This window comes from Peromyscus californicus, unplaced genomic scaffold (genome assembly GCF_007827085.1).
Source record: "Peromyscus californicus insignis strain IS unplaced genomic scaffold, ASM782708v3 Scaffold_12__1_contigs__length_115047231, whole genome shotgun sequence".
Lineage (NCBI taxonomy): Eukaryota > Metazoa > Chordata > Mammalia > Rodentia > Cricetidae > Peromyscus > Peromyscus californicus.
In genome coordinates this window covers 56,876,873-56,895,918 of record NW_026294413.1, presented here as the reverse complement: position 1 = coordinate 56,895,918, position 19,046 = coordinate 56,876,873, and the positions used below count along the sequence as shown (strand labels likewise).

Genomic DNA, 19,046 nt, shown 5'->3' with positions numbered 1-19,046 from the left:
AGGGTATTTGTATATATAAAATAAATAAATAAATCTTTTTTTTTTTAAAAAAAAAAAGAATTAAATTAGGCGAATTCACATGTAAAAGGTGACCTGACCTACAGGGCAACATGTTTCAGCAACTAAGCTGATTGCTGTTGGATTCCTGGAGGCAAAGTCTGGACAGAGGTCACTGGGGCATGAAGCACAGCAATGCTGGCCAAAGGAACAGGACTTTCTCACAGGAGGGCTTCAGAAGACTTACTCTTCCTATGAAGCATGACAAGAAACGCTGGGGTATTTGACAACAAATGATACGCAATGGGAGAGAAACTGGAGAGAAATACCAACACAGAAAACAACGGAGGACTAGAAAGTGCACAAAAAGTGAAAACAATAGGAAGAAAGGCAGGCTCGAGGAGAGAAGTAAGGTGCTATGGTGATTGGGACAAAGCTCCATGTCACAGGGTAGCCGCCACAAGCATAGAGAAAACAAGGACACTCAGCCATCCAGTCAGCTACAGCCATCCTCAACCAGGTCAGCCACTTCATGGGAATGGCAGTTGGCCTTCCAGGTCATTGTACTGGATTCTAGAACTGTGTGCGTGAGCAAAAACAAGGTCCTGATGGAGTGGAGTTCATATCCTACTGTCTGGGTCAGAGAAACCATCTTGTATTAGTTACTTGTCTGCTGCTGTGACAAAACCCCCAACAAGAGCAATTTAAAGAAGGAAGGGCTTTTTATAGCTCATGGCTGAAGGGGATACGGTCAACCATGGTGGGTAAGTCGTGGTGGTAGAATATGAGGCAGCTAGCTACATTCCATCCCCAGCCAGGAGGCAGAGAAGGATGAACATCGGTGCTCAGCTCCCTTTGCATCCAGCCCAAGACCCCAACCCACAGAATGGTGCCACCCACATTCAAAGTGGGTCTTCCCATTCCAATTAACTTAATTTAGAAAATCTGTCACAGATATGACCAGCGATTTGCCTCCAGGATGATTCTAGACCCTGTCAAGGTGACAATCAATATGAACCGTCAGTCACACAACCTTAGCATGACTAGTTCCACCCTGGTGCTCCTGATTAATGGAGGACCACGGACAGCGTTCTCCAACTGTGCTTGAACTCTCAAAAGCATCACCAGGAACCTGGGAGAAAAGGATCCGACAAGAAACTGAGTTTGGGGAGAGAAGTTTGGGGAGTTCAAAGAAGACTGGGTCTGTGTGGTCAGGTCTAGGCAAGGAAGGAGACGGTGGGATGAGGAACATTGTTGAGAACTGGGTGGTAGTAACTTTTCCAAGCCCACTCCAGGCACTCCTCCTAAAACAGGAAACTGAAGTGAGGAAAGAGAGCTGAGGAGTGCCTAATAGTCAAAGGAGAACTCATCCCCTTGCCATGCTTTCTCACCCACTGGGAAGTTGCTAGTAGAAGTACTATTCTGTATCCCTCCCCTGAGCACAACCCATCAGCATCTACTCAGAGAGAGTCACATGCATCCCCTCTAAAGCAAGAACAATGCTCTATGTAAGAAAGGAGATCCAGCCACCGGCCTCAAGGGAAATCAGCAGATTGAGAGTGGACAAGTAAGTACTAGACTTAGACACATCCCAGTACAGTCCCACACTTAATGGAATAAACCAAATGGTGCTGTTTATGGGAAGGTCTTTGGCCTGGAAGTATCTCCCATTCACCGTTTGAACAGCCAATGTCCAGAGAAGTTCTTGGATTAAAAAGAAAATGTTTGTAAAGAATTGAGGCTGGAGATTGTCTTAGGTCCAAATCTTAATATGTTGATTGCTTTTAAACTGAATCCTTTTCTTGCCTTATATCTCAGCTGCAGGAAAAACCAATGGGATGTTTTGAGTGGTGGGTGTAGACACAAGAACTGCACCTCCTGCTGACAGTGTGGACACAGCATGGAGACCCCAGGAAGGGAGCACAGGAACTTAGCCATGGGTCATCTGGACCCAAGGTTAAGGAAGCGGGGTCAGGGAGAATACAGAGGCTCAGAAACTGAGGAGTGAAAGAGAAGAGTGAGAATTATTAGTGCAAACCTGGACTCCATGCAGAAATAGCATCCTGGAGGGAACCAGGGCTCTCAAATCACTTTAATAGCTTCATGTTCAGAGGGCATATGGGCTGTGCTGTTGCTGCTGTTAGCTAAAAATTCTTCAAATAAGGAAAATTCTTCCCCCTGTCTAGCTGATTTGTTTGTAGCAAAGTCTCCAGATAAGGTGGGTTTTGCTATGCCCAGCTCATCTCTGCTGCCATCAGTCATTAAGCCCAGGAAAAGGCAGAGGTTTGTAAAATGGGTTGCCTTAATCACATTACTGTCACCATGAGAGAGAAATATTGAACAATAGATACACATTGGAATGCAAAATGATTTTTCCCTAGAATTGACCGTATTTGCACAAAGCTAGTCGTCTTGTTAACATAGACCACTTTCTCTGCTTCCAGACAAAGTTTGAAAAGTTTGATTCTAATACAGCCTTCCCTGACTACTTATCTCACTGTTCATGTATACTGTTCTCTTTCCAAGAAACATGTTAGTCTAGGAGATTCGGAGAGTCCGCGAAATTAAACTTCCTAATGTCAAGTCTTAGCCCTGCCAGAGACTACCTGAATGCCCTTGGCTGAGTTACTCAGCCTCATTAAATGGCAGTTTCTTTCTTAGCAAAATAGAAATATTGATATTAAGAATGTATGTGGGCACGTGTTTATAGGCATGTACCTATGTGCATATGCTTGCATGTGTACATGCATGAGTGTAAAGGTCAGAAGGGAACTTTGGGTCTTGTTTCTAAGGCACTATCATCCACTTTGTGTGTGGAGGAGGGGGAAACAAGGTCTCTCACTGGTCTAGAACTCACTAAGGAGGCTAGGCTGGTTGACCAGAAAGCCTCAAGGATCCACCTGTCTCCACCTCCTCAGTGCTGGGATGAGCATGTGCCACCACAGCTGTATTTTTAATGGGAGTTCTAGGTACCAAAGTCAGGTCCACATGCTTGCAAGGCAAATATTTTACTGACTGAGCCATCTCCTCAGCCCAGAAGTCATGTAACTCACAATATTACTAATAATAGTTCAAATCTATGCAAAAAGTTAAGTGCACTGCCTGACTCAAGACAGATAGTTGGTGGCTCTAAATTTTGTTTTAACAACTAGACAGACTGAAAACTTGGAACCTGAAGAATAAAACTTCCTCAGCTGTATGGTTTTCAAAGTAAACACCTGTCACCCTGTGTGTGTCTGTGATTTCTTTGAGACATGTTGAACTTGACAAAATTTGTGTTTTGGTGATAAATGTTCCCATCATCCACTGCAGCATTCTGTCTGTTTTGACTTCTATGGAATGTGAGTTTTGTCTCTGACTGAGTTCAGGATACTGTTGGCTGGAGCAGTCTGTAAGAGCATCCAGCATGCGGGCCATGTGTCCTGACTCTGATGGGTCTGCAGCTCAGAGGGAAAGAGAAACCAAAAAAATCAAGACCATAGTCTTCCCAGCATAGATAGAGAAGGTGGCTCATGAAATCCCACTCTCAGCTGAGGGTCCTTCACCACCTGATGGCTGCTAGAGGAGGCAGAGGATCAGTTTTCTTCAGGAATGCATCCCCAGATGGGCTGCTCCTGCTCCAAAGCACATTCAGAACTGAGTGGGCTCAGTGAGGTAAAGGAAGAGTACATGAAGTTGGGAGGGGAAAGAGGTGGGGATAAGGGAGAAATCAGAGGGGAGGATGTCTGGGTGGATCTGATCCAAACACAGTATATGCATGTGTGAACTTCTCAAACAATAAATTAAAATAATAATACTAAAGACCATAGGCTGAAAGAAAGGAAAAAGGTTGTGTGGGACCGTGAGGAGAACTCTCACTCAACCTCCCACTTTCTTCAAAAACGGAAGCCCACGGGTGCCATAAGACTTCCCAAAGCCACTCGCCTGAGTGGACAGAAAACTATTCCAGGTGTCGAGGAAAGAAAGGAGAGAAGCTCAAGAGTGAGAAGGGGGAAGGGAAAGACCATGAAGCTCTTCTTCCTCTGAAAGGAGTAAGAGCGACCTTTGGGGGTACATAAAATCATACTATGCCTTTTCAAGGAGCTAGTAAATGTCTAGGGAGGAAAAATAAGGAGTGCTGGGCTGGACAGTCTAGCACCTTCTGCTCACAGAGGATATGACTGGGTAATAGCATTTTTATTCTCTCTATGTAACAGCTCTGGCTGTCCTGGAACTCACAGTGTAGACCACGCTGGCCTCGAACTCACAGAGATCTGCCTGCCTCTGCCTCCCGAGTGCTGGGATTAAAGTCATGTGCCATCACTGCCCGGCTGGGGTAATCGAATTTTAATGTGGATGTGGGTTTGAATGTTCCCCTGTCTTATTTTATAACTCAGGCAAAACCGTGTGTCTAGACTTTACCAAAAATGGGTTGCTGCACTCTCTAAGACTTGAGGAGGCCGAAAGATGATTCTCTACAACTGAGAGAGGGAGCTGGTACAAGTCTATCTGTCTGAAATAGTCTTTGAAATCATAACAAAGGGGTTACCAGCAAATATGAAACACTTGCATGCATCTGGAAGCTTTTGAAACTCTTTACAGATATAAAAAGATGCGTGTTGGTTTGTAGTTCCAGCTGATTGGCCTCTTGACTGGCCAATCACACGTGTAATCCTTTGTGTTCTCTTTCAGGCTCCTTCTTCCCGGACTTCAAGCCCTCGGAAACCGTTTTCAAAATCGTATTTTGGCTTGGGTACCTAAACAGCTGCATCAATCCCATCATATACCCATGCTCCAGTCAGGAGTTCAAGAAAGCCTTTCAGAATGTGCTGAGAATCCAGTGTCTGCGCAGAAGGCAATCCTCTAAGCATGCCCTGGGCTACACCCTGCACCCGCCCAGCCAGGCCCTGGAAGGGCAGCACAGAGACATGGTGCGTATCCCCGTGGGTTCAGGAGAGACTTTCTATAAAATCTCCAAGACAGATGGAGTCTGTGAGTGGAAGTTTTTCTCTTCCACGCCCCATGGATCGGCCAGGATTACAATGCCGAAGGACCAATCTGCCTGTACCACAGCCCGGGTGAGGAGTAAAAGCTTTTTGCAGGTCTGCTGCTGTGTGGGGTCCTCGACCCCCAGCCTTGAAGAAAATCACCAAGTTCCGACCATTAAGATCCACACCATCTCCCTCGGTGAAAATGGGGAGGAAGTCTAAAGGCTGGGAAAGGTCACAGGAAGAGGGCTAACACTAGGTACTGCTGATTGCCACTGGGAAGGCCAGTGAGTTATTGAAGGACAAGCCAGGACCATTCAAGGAGGTCCCCATCTGGGAAAGGGGAGAGGGAGGGTACCAGCTCACGGGACAAGTGGGTAGGGCACAGGGTAAGGGGCAGGGTGTCTGGTAACTCATAGGTTCTGAATGATGCAAGGGCCATTTCCCTTCAGCTCAAACCCTCAGTCATTCTCTGATCCTGCTTTCCACAACTGACCCTTTCAACAAGAAATACCATGGGAAAGAAAATTTCATACACAATCCAAAAGACTATAAATACAGGATGATGATTTCATTGTGAATATTTTGAGCACACACTCTAAGTTTGGAGCTATTTCTTGATGGAAGAGAGAGAATTTTATTTTCAGGCTGAACCTACTGGCAACTACATTTGACATTTATGGAGCAGGGACCCAGAGAGGAAGGAGTATAAGGTAGTGGCCAACATGTTTTTAGGGCAAGTTTGGAAACGCCACCAGATTCTCAGCTTGGTGAACCTGGACAGGTTTCCCAGGGGTTGCTTTTTGATGGGTTCCTTATCCCCATTTGAAAGTGGGGTGCATTCTCCAGCCTTGGATCTAAGGAGCAGAACTAACCCGGGACAGCATGCTTTCCTCAAGAGAAGGAAACTGAGGCCGCAGTTGCATGAGCTGGTGAAGGAAGGCTTTCTACTTTTACCTTCTTAAAGAGCAAGAAGCTGGGATGGGATGGGTACTAACACCAGGCTAATGCTCTGTTGTCATGCAGCTTCTCTGATGTGACAAACCACTTCCTTTTCCAGAACTCCATCATGGAAATCCAGGACTGGCAGAATACTGGCTTCCATTACCTCCCCCTCGCTTCATTGCTATGTAGTGAATGGGGTTCAGCTGTGGCATGTAGAATGAGTTGTGGGGTCCAGGTACACCCCTCCTGAGCTTCCCAACATACTGATGCTTACCCTCAAACATTTTAATTGATTGCAAAACAACTGCCCAAATTGATTCCTAGTTTTTGCAAAACATTGGGAAATGTGCTATTTTTTTTTGCTTTGTGTACACCAAATCCTTGCATCCTTAATAATTCACAATATTATGAATGGTGACTATGGTAATCACACATAAAAATTAAAACATGCCTGCCATTCCACCTTAAGAATTGTAAAATAAGGTTTAATGTTTGTGGCAACAACCCTCCTAAGAATCACAACCAACTGGCCGGGCGGTGGTGGCGCACGCCTTTAATCCCAGCACTCGGGAGGCAGAGCCAGGCGGATCTCTGTGAGTTCGAGGCCAGCCTGGACTACCAAGTGAGTTCCAGGAAAGGCGCAAAGCTACACAGAGAAACCCTGTCTCGAAAAACCAAAAAAAAAAAAAAAAAAAAAAAAAAAAAGAATCACAACCAACATCTTTCATAACTTCTTCCCCTAAGAGCTTCAGAGCAGGTTGATGCTATTGTGAAACCTTCACAGAGAGGCTCCTGGGCCTCACCTCTTTCCTTTCCTCCCTTACATCAAATTGAACTCTGCCTGTAAGTCTTTCTAAAGGCAAATCTTTATCCACATTGCAATGAAGAAAATGTGTGTGCGTGCGGCTGTGGGTTTTGTGACTGGTTGTCTTGGGACTTTGAATCTGACCCACTTCCTCCACCTTTTCCTGAGCCGTGTCTTCTTGTTGGCCAGCAAGGTAGTCACTTGGCCTTGTGTTCTCAACTTGGCTTCTGCCGCTGAGAAGTTGGCTGGGATTTTAGGCTCTCTTGGGCTCTCTGCATAACTCCTAACAGCTCTTCCAGATGTGGGTGTCAAAGCATCTAGGGAGAACTTCAGAATGCAAGCCTGCATCTTCTCTATTGTAAGCTTCATTGTTCCAATCAACTTCATTCCAGATTTGAATTCTAAACACCCCCCGCCCTGGTCTTGTCATGCCTCCATAGAAAAATATCCTTACAGGAAGAAGGATCATAGCTTTTCTTCAGCAGGGTACCATCCCGTGTTATCGATGATCTTTAAATCCCTTGGTGAATAAGTGCAAATGTTAAAAGTGGGAAAACTTAGGCACACTATAAAGGTACCATTGGTGCCAGTTCTAATCAGGAAGGAAAAAACAACTAGAAAATCTTCGCATTCTCAGATAAAAACCGTGACAATTGTATTCATACAGGGTTGCCCATAAACAACTGCTGCACACTCCGCGGGCATCCCTCCCTCTAAGGAGGAAATATCTAGTAGTTTTTTTTCCATTCCCATAGCAGGGTACTGAATAGAAACACAGCTAATTTATAAGAAATTGATAATGCCACCAAAACATGGTGTCAAAAGCGGGGGTCAACAACGTAAAAGTGGAACTTCTTTTTAATCACCCGCCAAAAAAAAAAAGTCTGTACCTTTAAGTGTGCCAAAAACTATCTCAAATGGTTGCAGCCAAACAAATGATTGTCATATTTATATTCATGTGTTTACTGCTTCTATTTGGAGTTTGAGGAATTTACCCAGAGTAACCCCAGTTAAAATGTCCTCTCTTGTGTGTTCTAAAAAAAAAAAGTCACTTTGGGATGGTCTCTCTATGACATGAAATCAATGGGGCATTATGGTAGGCGACTTTGAGACTAGTGTGAGATTCAGACACTGTGTATGAAGAGGGACCTTGGATCTCTTTACTCAAAAATTTGTCCAGGGCATCAGAGATGTTGTCACTCAGTGGGTGGGGTGCTTGCTTGCCATACACACCCCAGCAGCACCTAAAACCAAGAGTGGTGACTCATGGCTGTAAACTCAGCATTCAGGAGGTACAAACAGGAGGACCAAGAGTTCAAGGTCAACCTTGAATACTTAGTAAGTTTAAGCAAGCCTAGACTACTTAAGACTCTGTCTCAAAAAAAAAAAGAAAGAAAATTCTAGGTTATACCACTGCAAGAAAAGTTCTTCCCCTTGTCATAGTTTCATCCAAGACTGCTTCTGCATGGCATCACTCTGCATGCGACACACTTTGCAAGGCACTGAGGCTCCTGACTCTCATCACTGACTTGGATTGGTCCATTTAAGATAGACAGTGATAGGCAGCTGAGTTATAGGCACTTTCTTACTGCGCTTCTGTTAGCACTATTGCACATCATGGATCAGTGGCTGTGATCCTCTAGAAACTCTCCCATTACCATTTCTAAAGTGAAACTCTGATGGTTGAGAAAGGCTAAGGACTTGCCCATGGGCAAGAAGGAACTGTGGCTCAAAACTGAGTTTCCCCCTAGGTATTCATGTTCTGTGTGATACCTCTGTTTCACACACTGGGACAGGGGAGTTTGAACTGAATATTCTCAGGAGACCATTTCATGCCCAAACTTTAATTTATTCCCTTGGGGTTTTTCTACATATTAATCTTAGCAAACACACCACCAAACCTTGTGTCTACAATTCCAACCACTAGAGAGCATTCCCCTCTCCAGGACATAGTACTCCCAGCTATGACTAAAGCCTTGCATAGAGGACAGGTTTACTAAACCAGGACAAGATGAGCGTATAACAGAACATGGAAGAATTGGTCAAGAATAAAAAAGGCCAGTGATAGATGGGACACTTCCTGGGTGGTGTGTGGAAGTCATGAATGGCCAATCATGGTTAACATGGACACTTAAGAGGTATGCCTCTTCAAAAATATATATCAACAGATAAAACACTTGTTCTTGCTCCCCTCAGTTCCAACCTTTATTTTACAAGTTATCAAAAAAGAACGAGGCTAGAGACATCCCACCAGGAATTGCAGAGCCCATACTAGGCACGTGATTTTCCTGGATGCCACTCAGAATGCTGGTCTCCGGGTAGACAGAGACCATGGCAGTTTTGGAAGACAGGCCATTGGCAGACAGCTGTGCATCCTAGCTTGCTTCCTTTTCTGTATGAACCATCATGAAGCCCTTTCAGCCCAGTGTGTTTAGGGGTGAAAGCCTGGGAGTGAAGCTATTTTAGGAACCATTTTCTTGAGCAGGTAATAATTCATGTGTTAATCACAATTCCTTAAACACCACTAACAAACATTCCTAATTGCTTCTGGGGATATCTCTGTCCCCATCCTCTTGCCAAAATATGATGCTGCCTCTCCGATGGATGCTTGCTGACTTAATTAAGGGAAGAGATTGGCTCATCAGCAAAGGGAAAAGCAAACAGGTGGAAAGCAGGCAGATATGGAAACCAGGGCATCGAGAGAAGACAGAGGGAGCAGATGTACAGGCATCAGAGATGCTCACTGGTCACTCTGGTCTCTTTTTTACACTACCAGGACTTTTAACCGTGAAACCACCTGTATATGCACAGCTCCGAAAGAGCCCAGTTGGATCACTGCACCTGCCCTGGGCCTCCAAACTATGCTGAGGAGTTGGACTGAGGCCACGTCTTCCAAAAACCATGGCAACAGTGGCCTCTGGCCCTCCAAGTTCCCTGCAAGATGAATAAGTGGACATGACCGCTGTGGGGGGCTGGGCCAGGAAGCGAGTTAAGATTTCAGTATGTGAAGACGGCCCCTGGCCAAAGGTGCCATTCATTGACAGGATCTCATTCATGTTTCCCAGACCCTATGGCTGAGAGTGAGCTGAGAAAGAGCCTTCCCTGCTCTCTGCAGAATGTCATGTTTCAAACAGCCACTGCTGAACCTACAAAGGCTGTAGGGATGGCAGGGAGCATTGAGGGAGGAGATTGACCATAGCCTCAGCTCACAGCTGGGAGGGTTAGTCATGCTTTGCCACAGCTGATGAGAAAGGAACTGTCCTGAAACTGGTGGCTTGTTCAGGAAGGCAAAATAATGACCTTTTCTTCCGTGTGGCTTGGGAGTTACTGCCACGCTGTCCCATTGTAAGCTGGGGTTGATGATTGTTGAGCCACGAAAAATGCAGACTTAATTAGGTGGGGGAAAAAAATCTTAGCACAACTTAGCACTGCACTTAGAGAAAAAACACAATGAACATCCTGGTCTATGAAATAGGCTGAATAAAATAAGTGTATTTGAATGTCATAGAGAAGCAGCTAAGACAGAAATTCCTACATGAATTTGATGTTTCCATATATACATATATATGGATATGTGTATCACTACATACTTACCAAACCTTTCTCAGGTCATCCTTGTGTGGGATAAGGAAAAGGAAGGAGTTTTTATCTACATTTGGCATGTGAAGAAATAGAAGTCATGAGTTAAGAACTTCTTTGAATACCCTCATATCCAACCTTCTTCACGATGCTTCCATGTTCCCAGGGTCCGCCATGTATTTTGACTCTCTGATTTTCGTAGTCCAGTTCTTCAGTTCCAGCATGTAACTGCAGCTCTGTCCACACTTCTGCCCTCCTGTTCTGGCCAACAATTGGGAAGAACTTGTAGCACATGGCCACAAGTTCTTGTTTCCTTGGCTAGCAGACAGGCACGTGTCATTCTGTTCTTTCTCCACAGACAAGCTGCTACAGACCCAGGGAACTAGCCAGGGACAGAAGGCTGCTGCTCTGCCCAATGGGGTGACATGTAAGGCAAAGCCAGCTGTGACTGTCACCCTAAGGTCCTCAGGAACAGAAAGGTCCCAAAGGGAACCTGTGGGTCATTGGGCACATTCTGATTAGCAATCCCAGATGGCCTCTCTTCACTGTGCCAGCCTGGCATGAAGCCAAAGGGAGGTAGAGACAGTCCTCAGTGTACGAGCCGGCAGGATTCTGAGTTGAGGTGTCCAGAAGTCAATTGCGTGTTTTTCCAAGAGGCATTGTTATAAATGGGGAGGTGTTCGTAGAGGAACCAAAAATAAATAAATAAATGTCTGTTTAATGTATACCAGGAGTTGGCAAACTTTTTCTGTAAATGGCTAGATGGTTAACATTTCAGTCATGATGGACTATGAGTTCTCTGCTTGGGCTCTTTGGTGGGAGGCTATGGGCAGACTTTCAAAACTGTGGATCCATTTGTAGCCCAAAAGACAGCAAGGTGTGGACCAGGTTTAACCCATGGGCCCAATTTTCCATCCATGTTCTACACCATCACTAGCTTGTGGTACAGAGCCAAATCTACTGAAATGTGGCTATAGGTCATCAGCATGCTTATAAAAAATAGGTCACTGGTGTATCTCCCCTGGACTAAGCCAACATTCACAAACTGTGTGAGGTGTTACATAAAGCGATAAGTCACATCTTCATCATTTCCAGGCAGGTGGTAGGAGCAGAGGGAGGCCCATGCCACTCCCCCCATTGTGTCCTATGGGCAGGTAGGTCAACAGAAGCCACGGTGACTCCAGGGGACTTCCAGGCTTAGAAGACAATTTCCCCTACAACATCTGTCTAACTCAGAGCAGTCACTTGCCCAAGGCTGTCCTGAAATTTCTCCCAGGTCCTCAGAACTCATCAAAGTGGAGATCCCCAGAAAGCTTTGGGGCTTCTCGAAGAGGCTCTCTGACCACAGTGCCCTCTTTTAGGACATTTGGAACCTACTTGGAACTCATTAGGAAAAGTGACAGGACACAGAGAGCATCTTCCAGAAGATAAATGGGAACAGAATTTTCTCTCACGCCTCCCTCCTCCTGTGCCTCCCTTTCTTTCTTATTTCTTCTCTTCCTCTTAAATTGAACTCACTAATGGAATAGAAATGGCTCCCCTATAAGAAAATTTACTTAGCACTCCCTGAGAAGTGCAAAGCCATGTTTCCCTGAGCCAGCGCTTCGATGGAGAACCCCCTTCCTTCCCTCTCTAGTCCTGAAGGGTCAGTGAGGAGCAGGGGGGTTCCAGATGCAAATAAGGCTCAGATCACATGACTTATGCAGCATCTGAGTATTGAGAAAGGAGACTCAGTGACCAGGCTATGGGTAGGACAGTGGAGGCAGACACCATTTGGAAAGACCCGGAACTATTGGCACCATCCAGCGAAAGCCCCACAGCCAACCTGAGAGTGGAAAGGAAGGCATGGGTGGGTGCTGAATGGCAGCTTCCCTTCCACAGCCTTTCTCCCACCTCTTGCTGTGTCTACACCCTTTGCCCTTTCTAGGCCCCTTTGCTGATTCCACCCTACCCCCACAAATCAACCCTGCGCTCCTGCTAGCTCTGCAGACAATGAAAGGTGTTTCATTAGGCCCCTGTCTGTGGGATATGTACTCCATGCTCTGAGTAAAAGGACAAGTTCCCAAAGCAATCACAGTAACTTTGGCCGTGAGCCTGGGCCAGGAAATGAGGCCAGCAAGGGGAGAGCATCCTCAGGGCCCTGGCCCTTCCGGAACCTTGACCCTCACCTTGAATTTCTACCTTTCTCTTCTTGGGCCGTCCACCCCATGTGAAGGGCACAAGCACACTGTGAAGCTGCATTTCAGAGGAGCTGTGGCTTGGAATGGTTTCTGGAGTACTTTAATCAACCTCTCATATTTTGGGCATCTTTCCCATGCGCTCGAAGTCAACTTTTATTCTCCATCATCACCTTTTGTCTCTTGCTTTTGTTCTCTCTTTCTTGTGGACTTTCCCTCTTAGGAGTTCACTAGGGCCTTCAAGGTCTTGATGAACCCATCAAGTCAACTCAGTTCCCCCTTCACACTGAGCAATGACTGATCCATCAGGAGGCATACCTTCAGCTGGGCCATCCACAGGGATGCTGTTTCTTCCATGGCTCTGTTCCTTGTTCCTCCCACACACACATGTGTGCTCCTGGAACTTAGGATTCCCCTTCTCATGCCCTTGAAACATCTGCCCTGAAGGGTCTTCTCCCATGTGAGTGTTCCAGTTTTTCTGGCACCTTCAGCATTGGTAGCCCTATGTTCATTTCCCGGTTCCATTTTTGCCCAATAATGCAGGTTTGTGTGGCTTCAATGACATTTACTGGTGTCCTTACAGTCCTGGGTGCTAGAAATCACAAATCAAGGTGTTGGCTGGCGGTCTCATCTTCAGTCGATCTTGACTTCCCCCTGAACTCCCGTGTGGTCTTCTACTTCTTACAGGAACACTGGTCACATCGGAGGATCTGTCCCCGTGATCTCACTGCACCTTAATTACCTTCAAAGACTATTTCCAACCACAGTCACATTGTGAGGAAACGTGTGATCAAATTGAAATAGGAATTTAGGAGGCATTCAGTTCCACTCATATGATCCCATACGCTCTCTCCTTTCTTCCCATACCAAAAAAAGTCCATAACCCTTTACCTAGACAGGAAGTTCAAGTTCAGTCCTTTCTGTTTATTCCTCCCCCAAGTTTTTATGCCAATTGTCTGTAAAATGTATTTAGCAACTAATTATGCACTTGCTTGGATCTCCTGGATGCTTCTTAAAACCTTAGCACTTAAAGTATTTTGAAAGGTGAATCATTTACATTGACCTTATATGGGTTCTGACTTCTCAACCAGATGGAAGTTCTGAAGGGCAGGGACAGTTGTGTCACTCAGTATACACACACACACACACACACACACACACACACACACACACACACACACATACACACACACACACACAGCAACACTCTATCCCCGAGGGAGGAAAGACCCTCAACCCCCAGCCAGGCAAGAGGAGGAGAATTGGTGGCTGGGAGGACAAACCAACAAGAATCTGAAAGCTTAGAGTAAGAGTTGGAGACCTGGAGTTTCCAGAAATTTAGTAACTTTAATTATGCACCAACTGTAGAGACGCCCAAGGAGCATATGTCTTGGGTCAGGTGGGCATTTGCTCTCCCCCAGAAGCATCAGCACCCAGGAAAGCAGAGCCCCGGCACTGAGTGGGACAGACCCTCCACGACACAGCTAGAGTGAGGCAGAAGAAGGTGGGATTAAAGACCAATGGCTTAATCCCAGCACTCAGGAGGCAGAGCCAGGCGGATCTCTGTGAGTTCAAGGCCAGCCTGGTCTACAGAGCGAGATCCAGGACAGGCACCAAAGCTACACAGAGAAATCCTGTCTCGAAAAACCAAAAAAAAAAAAAAAATTTTTTTAAATAAATAAATAAAAATAAAGACCAGTGGCAACCTTAGTCCTGAGAACTGGGTCACTAGGGCCTCTTGGGAACACTGTGATGAGGTTCCATCTACTGAAATAACCTGACCAAAGGCCACGATGGCCACCTCTGGTGAAAGAATTTCAATTAAGACCTCTGAGGATGCCTTCCTTTCACTACCACCAGAGCCTCTCAGGACCATAGTGATGTGCTTTCCCCTCTACAGGGCCGCTGAGTAGCTCACACTGTCTAGATCACTTCTCCTATGAAGTTCTGTTTCATAACCCACCGCAGCCCTTACAGTACACAGATTTACTGCTCCCACAGTGTCACTGTGGCGACAAGCAGAGCAACGTCTTCTCCTCTGCCCGGGTTCCTGCCAAGAAGTAGAGAATCCATCCTCATTTGGAAACCTCAGCTGCTCCACGGGATGGCGTCTCCCACCATGCTTTCCTCACACTGAAGCATGCTGCTCTGGTTTCCTACCCTGGCCCCTACCCCAGAACCTCTCAGGTGGAAAATGTCTCTGGTCCAGCAATAGCCATCACAGTGTGGTGGCCTTGGCTAGAGCATTGTGGCCTCCTTAGCATTAGTCTAATCCAGAAATGAGGAAGAAGACAGCCTCTTGAGAAATCAAAGCCTACAGAAGCGTTCAGAGCCAAAAGCTACTCCAAAACAGGTCTGAATGCGTGTGGTTCTGTGTTGACGATGGGTCCACTAAAAGTGTCTGTCCTTTGTCTCCTCACTGATCAAAATCTGAGCAATGGATAGTGTCTCCTTGCCCTATAGTGTCCCCCCTTTCCAGTCCCCATGTCATAGCAGAAGAGACAGCAGTTGTAAAGAGCAGAGGAATAGAGGACAGTGACGGATGGTAGGTCAGTGAGAAGCTTTCATCTACAAAAGCGGTGATCAAATTCAAGCTGACAAATGAGGAGGCCGTTAAAAAGTCCACTAGCAGGTACTTGTAAGAGAAAAACACGCAGCAGGTAATCCAATACTTACATAACAATTTGCCTGTTTTCCGCAACCTTGTTTGTGTTTCTTTAAGAGTAAGACACTTATTGGAGACTAATTGAATTAAAAGGTAAAGTCCCTGGCTTGCTCTGACCTCCATTTCTGGCAGCCAGCCTGGCTCCTGCCTTCCTATGCTGAGTATTGCAAGCCTCGTCCCTAACTTTGCGTGAGAGCAGGCAGTCCGCTACAGCCATCCTGCCTCAGCTTTGAACACCCAAATCACAATGCATGCTTTCTTCATCAGCTGTGAAGGAAAGCAAGTTTTTATTCTATGGCCCTAATAAGTTACAAACAAAAAAACACCCTTCCAGTTACTGCAATGGCAACTTAACCCAAGACTGCAGACACTCAGATTATTTTACTTCTTCCTGGGACTCTGATGGATGGTGCAGAAGCAAGGCTTAAGTCATAAGAAGTGAATTTTTAGGTCTATAGAGAGAGCTTAGCTGGAAGGAAGGAAGGAAGGAAGGAAGGAAGGAAGGAAGGAAGGAAGGAAGGAAGGAAGACATGGCAGTGGCCCCTTGTGACCACAGCACTGGGGAGCACACAGGTGCACCCCCGGAGCTTGATGGCTGGCCAGCCCCGTCAACTCAGTGAGGTCCAGGTCAAAGTGAGAAGCTGTACTAAAAGATAAGGTGGTCAGCTCCTGTGCGACAATTCCTGAGATCGTCCTCTTGCCTATACACGCACACACACACACACACACACACACACACACACACACACACACACACACACCAATCCCACAACTTCAAATATTTTTGTGCACAACTGTGTTTTTAGAACAGCTGCTCCATTGTAAGCCCTTTAACATAGTTTGAAATGAATGGGGACAAGATTTTATAATCATATTGTAGATGAAAGATTTTCACACAGAGAGGGGACACAAAGATTTGGGCATCAAAGTAGAGAGAGGGGAAGGTCCACAGGGAGTTTGGGAACTAGGAGCCCGAGACTGGAACCCTTCTATCTCTTCTGAAATGTTCTAGTGTGAACCTGAACCAGACTCAGCTTGCTGAACTGTGACCTGCTCAGCTCCACCCAGACCGAATCACCAGGGGGAAGCTGGAGCGATGTTGAGATTGGCATGAAAAGAGCCTAAGACAGGGCCATCACAGTCCTGTGCTTCAGTGCACCCCCATCTCACAGTGGCTCTGTGCAGGCCCCTTGACCCCTCTGGCCCCATGTCTTCATCTGTGAAAGGGGGAGCAGGTGAGATGTGAGATCAGAAAGATGCCTCAGGAGATGATAAAACCAGTTTAATCATAGTGGGCCCCACTGCATGCCCGCATACTCCCTAACTCCCTTCCCCCTCCCAGCTGTTCCCTACATGGGACGAGTATTCTAAAGGACCTTTAAGCCATCTGCAAGCCCCGAACACTCTACATACAACAATTGAGAGTTTTCCTTTATCCTTTATCCTGCCTCAGGCTTACCTGCAGAATTCGCTAGCATTCCCGGGTGACACTCATTTCTGTATAATCATAAAGGAAACCAGAAACAAGCTGTGCCATGCTGGAGGCTGCCATTCTGAAACTCAGATGTGGGTTTTCAGTTATCTGCACCCTCTCCACCATGCTATTTTCTTTGGATTAGAGATACCTTTACCCGGAAATTCCACTTTAATATTTTTTAAGTTAAGCTCCCTGAGCGGCTTGGAGGATTTCTACGAGGCTCAGGACTGTCCAGGCAAGGATGGTGCTTTGCACTTTTCCCGCTACCAACGTGGTGCTGGGAAGTGTTTTATATTATCTCAGCTGCCCTGTGGAAGTCACTGCACACAAGGTGCATGCGTGTTTATAAAACTGATGCCGTGAGAACGGAAATCGTTCTGACCGCAGCATGAGAGATGGGATTCGACCCACAGCTTCGGTTTAAATGCGTCTAAGGGTACAGGGCTAAGCAGTACCTGGCAACTGCCAGAAGTAAATGTTTACAGGATGAACAGCCATTCCCAATCACTAACAGGGGCAGTTGGAGTTGGAGTGAAATTGAGTGCGTGTCACGTGAGCTGTAGGTCACAACCTATTGTCCTCCGATCTTACCATGGGCCCTTGAAAGGACCTCTGGGATCCTCTGGACAGGTGACTTGATGGGTAGGTCCACACCCCAAGTTCAGCTGGGCATGATTGGACGGAAACATAAGCACCTTCAGAGGCTGTCTCTGGCAGAGGCTGGCCACCATCTCCTGCCAACAGTCTCTCCTGACTCAAAATCTCAAATATGCTCTCAGCAGAGGGGGAAAGTCAGTTTCCGAGCTTAGGTTCTTGGCCCGACTATGCTTCAGATAAACACAGTCCATGGCTATTTCAGTTCTGGATTTTAGGGAGCAGCTGGAAGGCTATGGCAAGAGCCAAGGGAAGAGCTTTGGCCCAAATGACTGGTTCTCTGAGTGCTGGAAGGGAGAACGCTGGAGCATTAGCCCTCAGAGGATAGGAGGGCAACACGGGGCTGTCCCACTACAGAGGACATGTGTCTCAGTTCTAGGAACCCTCTCTGCCAAGGTCTGACTCTCTAAAATACGTATACTTGGGGTTTGAAGTAAAATCTACTACTCTATGAAAAGACAGGATTTTATTGCATTAGTGCCTGGTATTCTAAAAAGCAGGATATGAGGGACATCAAGATGGCTAACCACTTGTCACCAAGCCTGATGATTTGGGTTCAGTCCCTGGGATCCACGTGGTGGTAGGAAGGAACTAACTCCTGAAAGCTGTCCTCTGCCCTCCACATGTGTGCTATGGAATACACACAAAACAAATAAATGTAAAACAAACAAGCAAAGCTCATTTTTAAAAATTACAATATGGTTCCCTAAAGGTCCACCTACCTTGCTTTATATTGAAACATACATCTATTACAGGAAGCCAGATCCATGTCTGTGACTGCTGTCCTTTCTCCCCAAATCATCCTCTGTCCTTTTGGGATCACTTTAGGAGACACTGAGTCCTGCCTGGCATGTGGATTTGTCCCTTGTCTAAGCTTCATCTGACAGGGACACAAATGTAACCTATCACAGCTGTCAACACGGAACAAAAGCAGTTCAGTGTCTATAAAGCAAGCTTAGGCAATTTCCCCCACTGGATGCTTACAAATTAAACACCAAGGCTGGAAGCGTGGCTTAGCGGTAGATCACTTGCCCAGCGTGAACATGGCTCTAGAGCTGAATCCCTGCACAACACACAAAAACCAGTTAAACCCTACCACCAACATTCCTGTAGTCCCTCCAACTCCAGCATATCCACAGAGGCAGAGGGAAAGCCAGAGTACAAAACAGATTCCACCGTCTTCCTGAGGAAGCTGCCACTGCGCACAGCAGTGGACCCCATCATTGATCCAGTATGTAGTATGGACTGTCTGGGACCTAGGGGATGGATGGAGAATAACAGCGACAGAGACACAGTCTTCACCTTCAGAGCTCCCCCCCCCCCCCCCCGTGGTCCACGAAGGGAGACACACACCAGGATCCTGCATAGGAACTTGGAAGGAAGCACCCACTAACCACAAAATTAGGCTTCTCAAAACTTCTAACCTCTTTCTGGATCCTGAGAGAAAAGGACAGTGGGGAACTGTAGCTAGAATTTTCCTGCCTGGCCCACAGTCAGGACAATTCTCTGTCACCCGCCAGTCCCACAGCTGCTCAGACCCAACCAAGTAAACACAGAGACTTATATTGCTTACAAACTGTATGACTGTGGCAGGCTTCTTGCTAACTGTTCTTATAGCTTAAATTAATCCATTTCCATAAATCTATACCTTGCCACGTGGCTCGTGGCTTACCGGCATCTTCACATGCTGCTTGTCATGGTGGCGGCTGGCAGTGACTTCCCTTCCTCCGCCTTCCACTTCCCAGAATTCTCCTCTCTCCTTGTCCCACCTATACTTCCT

General features: G+C 46.4%; 1 protein-coding gene across 5 annotated transcripts in view; it reads left to right on the top strand.

The window, feature by feature from the left end:
- Window positions 1-11,018, top strand: part of Adra1a (adrenoceptor alpha 1A) — a 96,148-nt gene extending 85,130 nt beyond the window's left edge. For 3 of the 5 annotated variants that reach the window (XM_052732878.1, XM_052732881.1, XM_052732879.1), the window contains exon 3: window positions 4,669-6,573. In XM_052732878.1, the coding sequence (XP_052588838.1) occupies window positions 4,669-5,186 (518 nt within the window). In that variant the 3' untranslated portion in view covers window positions 5,187-6,573. Of the gene's footprint in view, window positions 1-4,668; window positions 6,574-9,490 lie in introns of those variants that run through there. The other 2 variants (XM_052732882.1, XM_052732883.1) reach the window with 2 other exon arrangements.
- The last annotated feature ends 8,028 nt before the right edge of the window (window positions 11,019-19,046 follow it).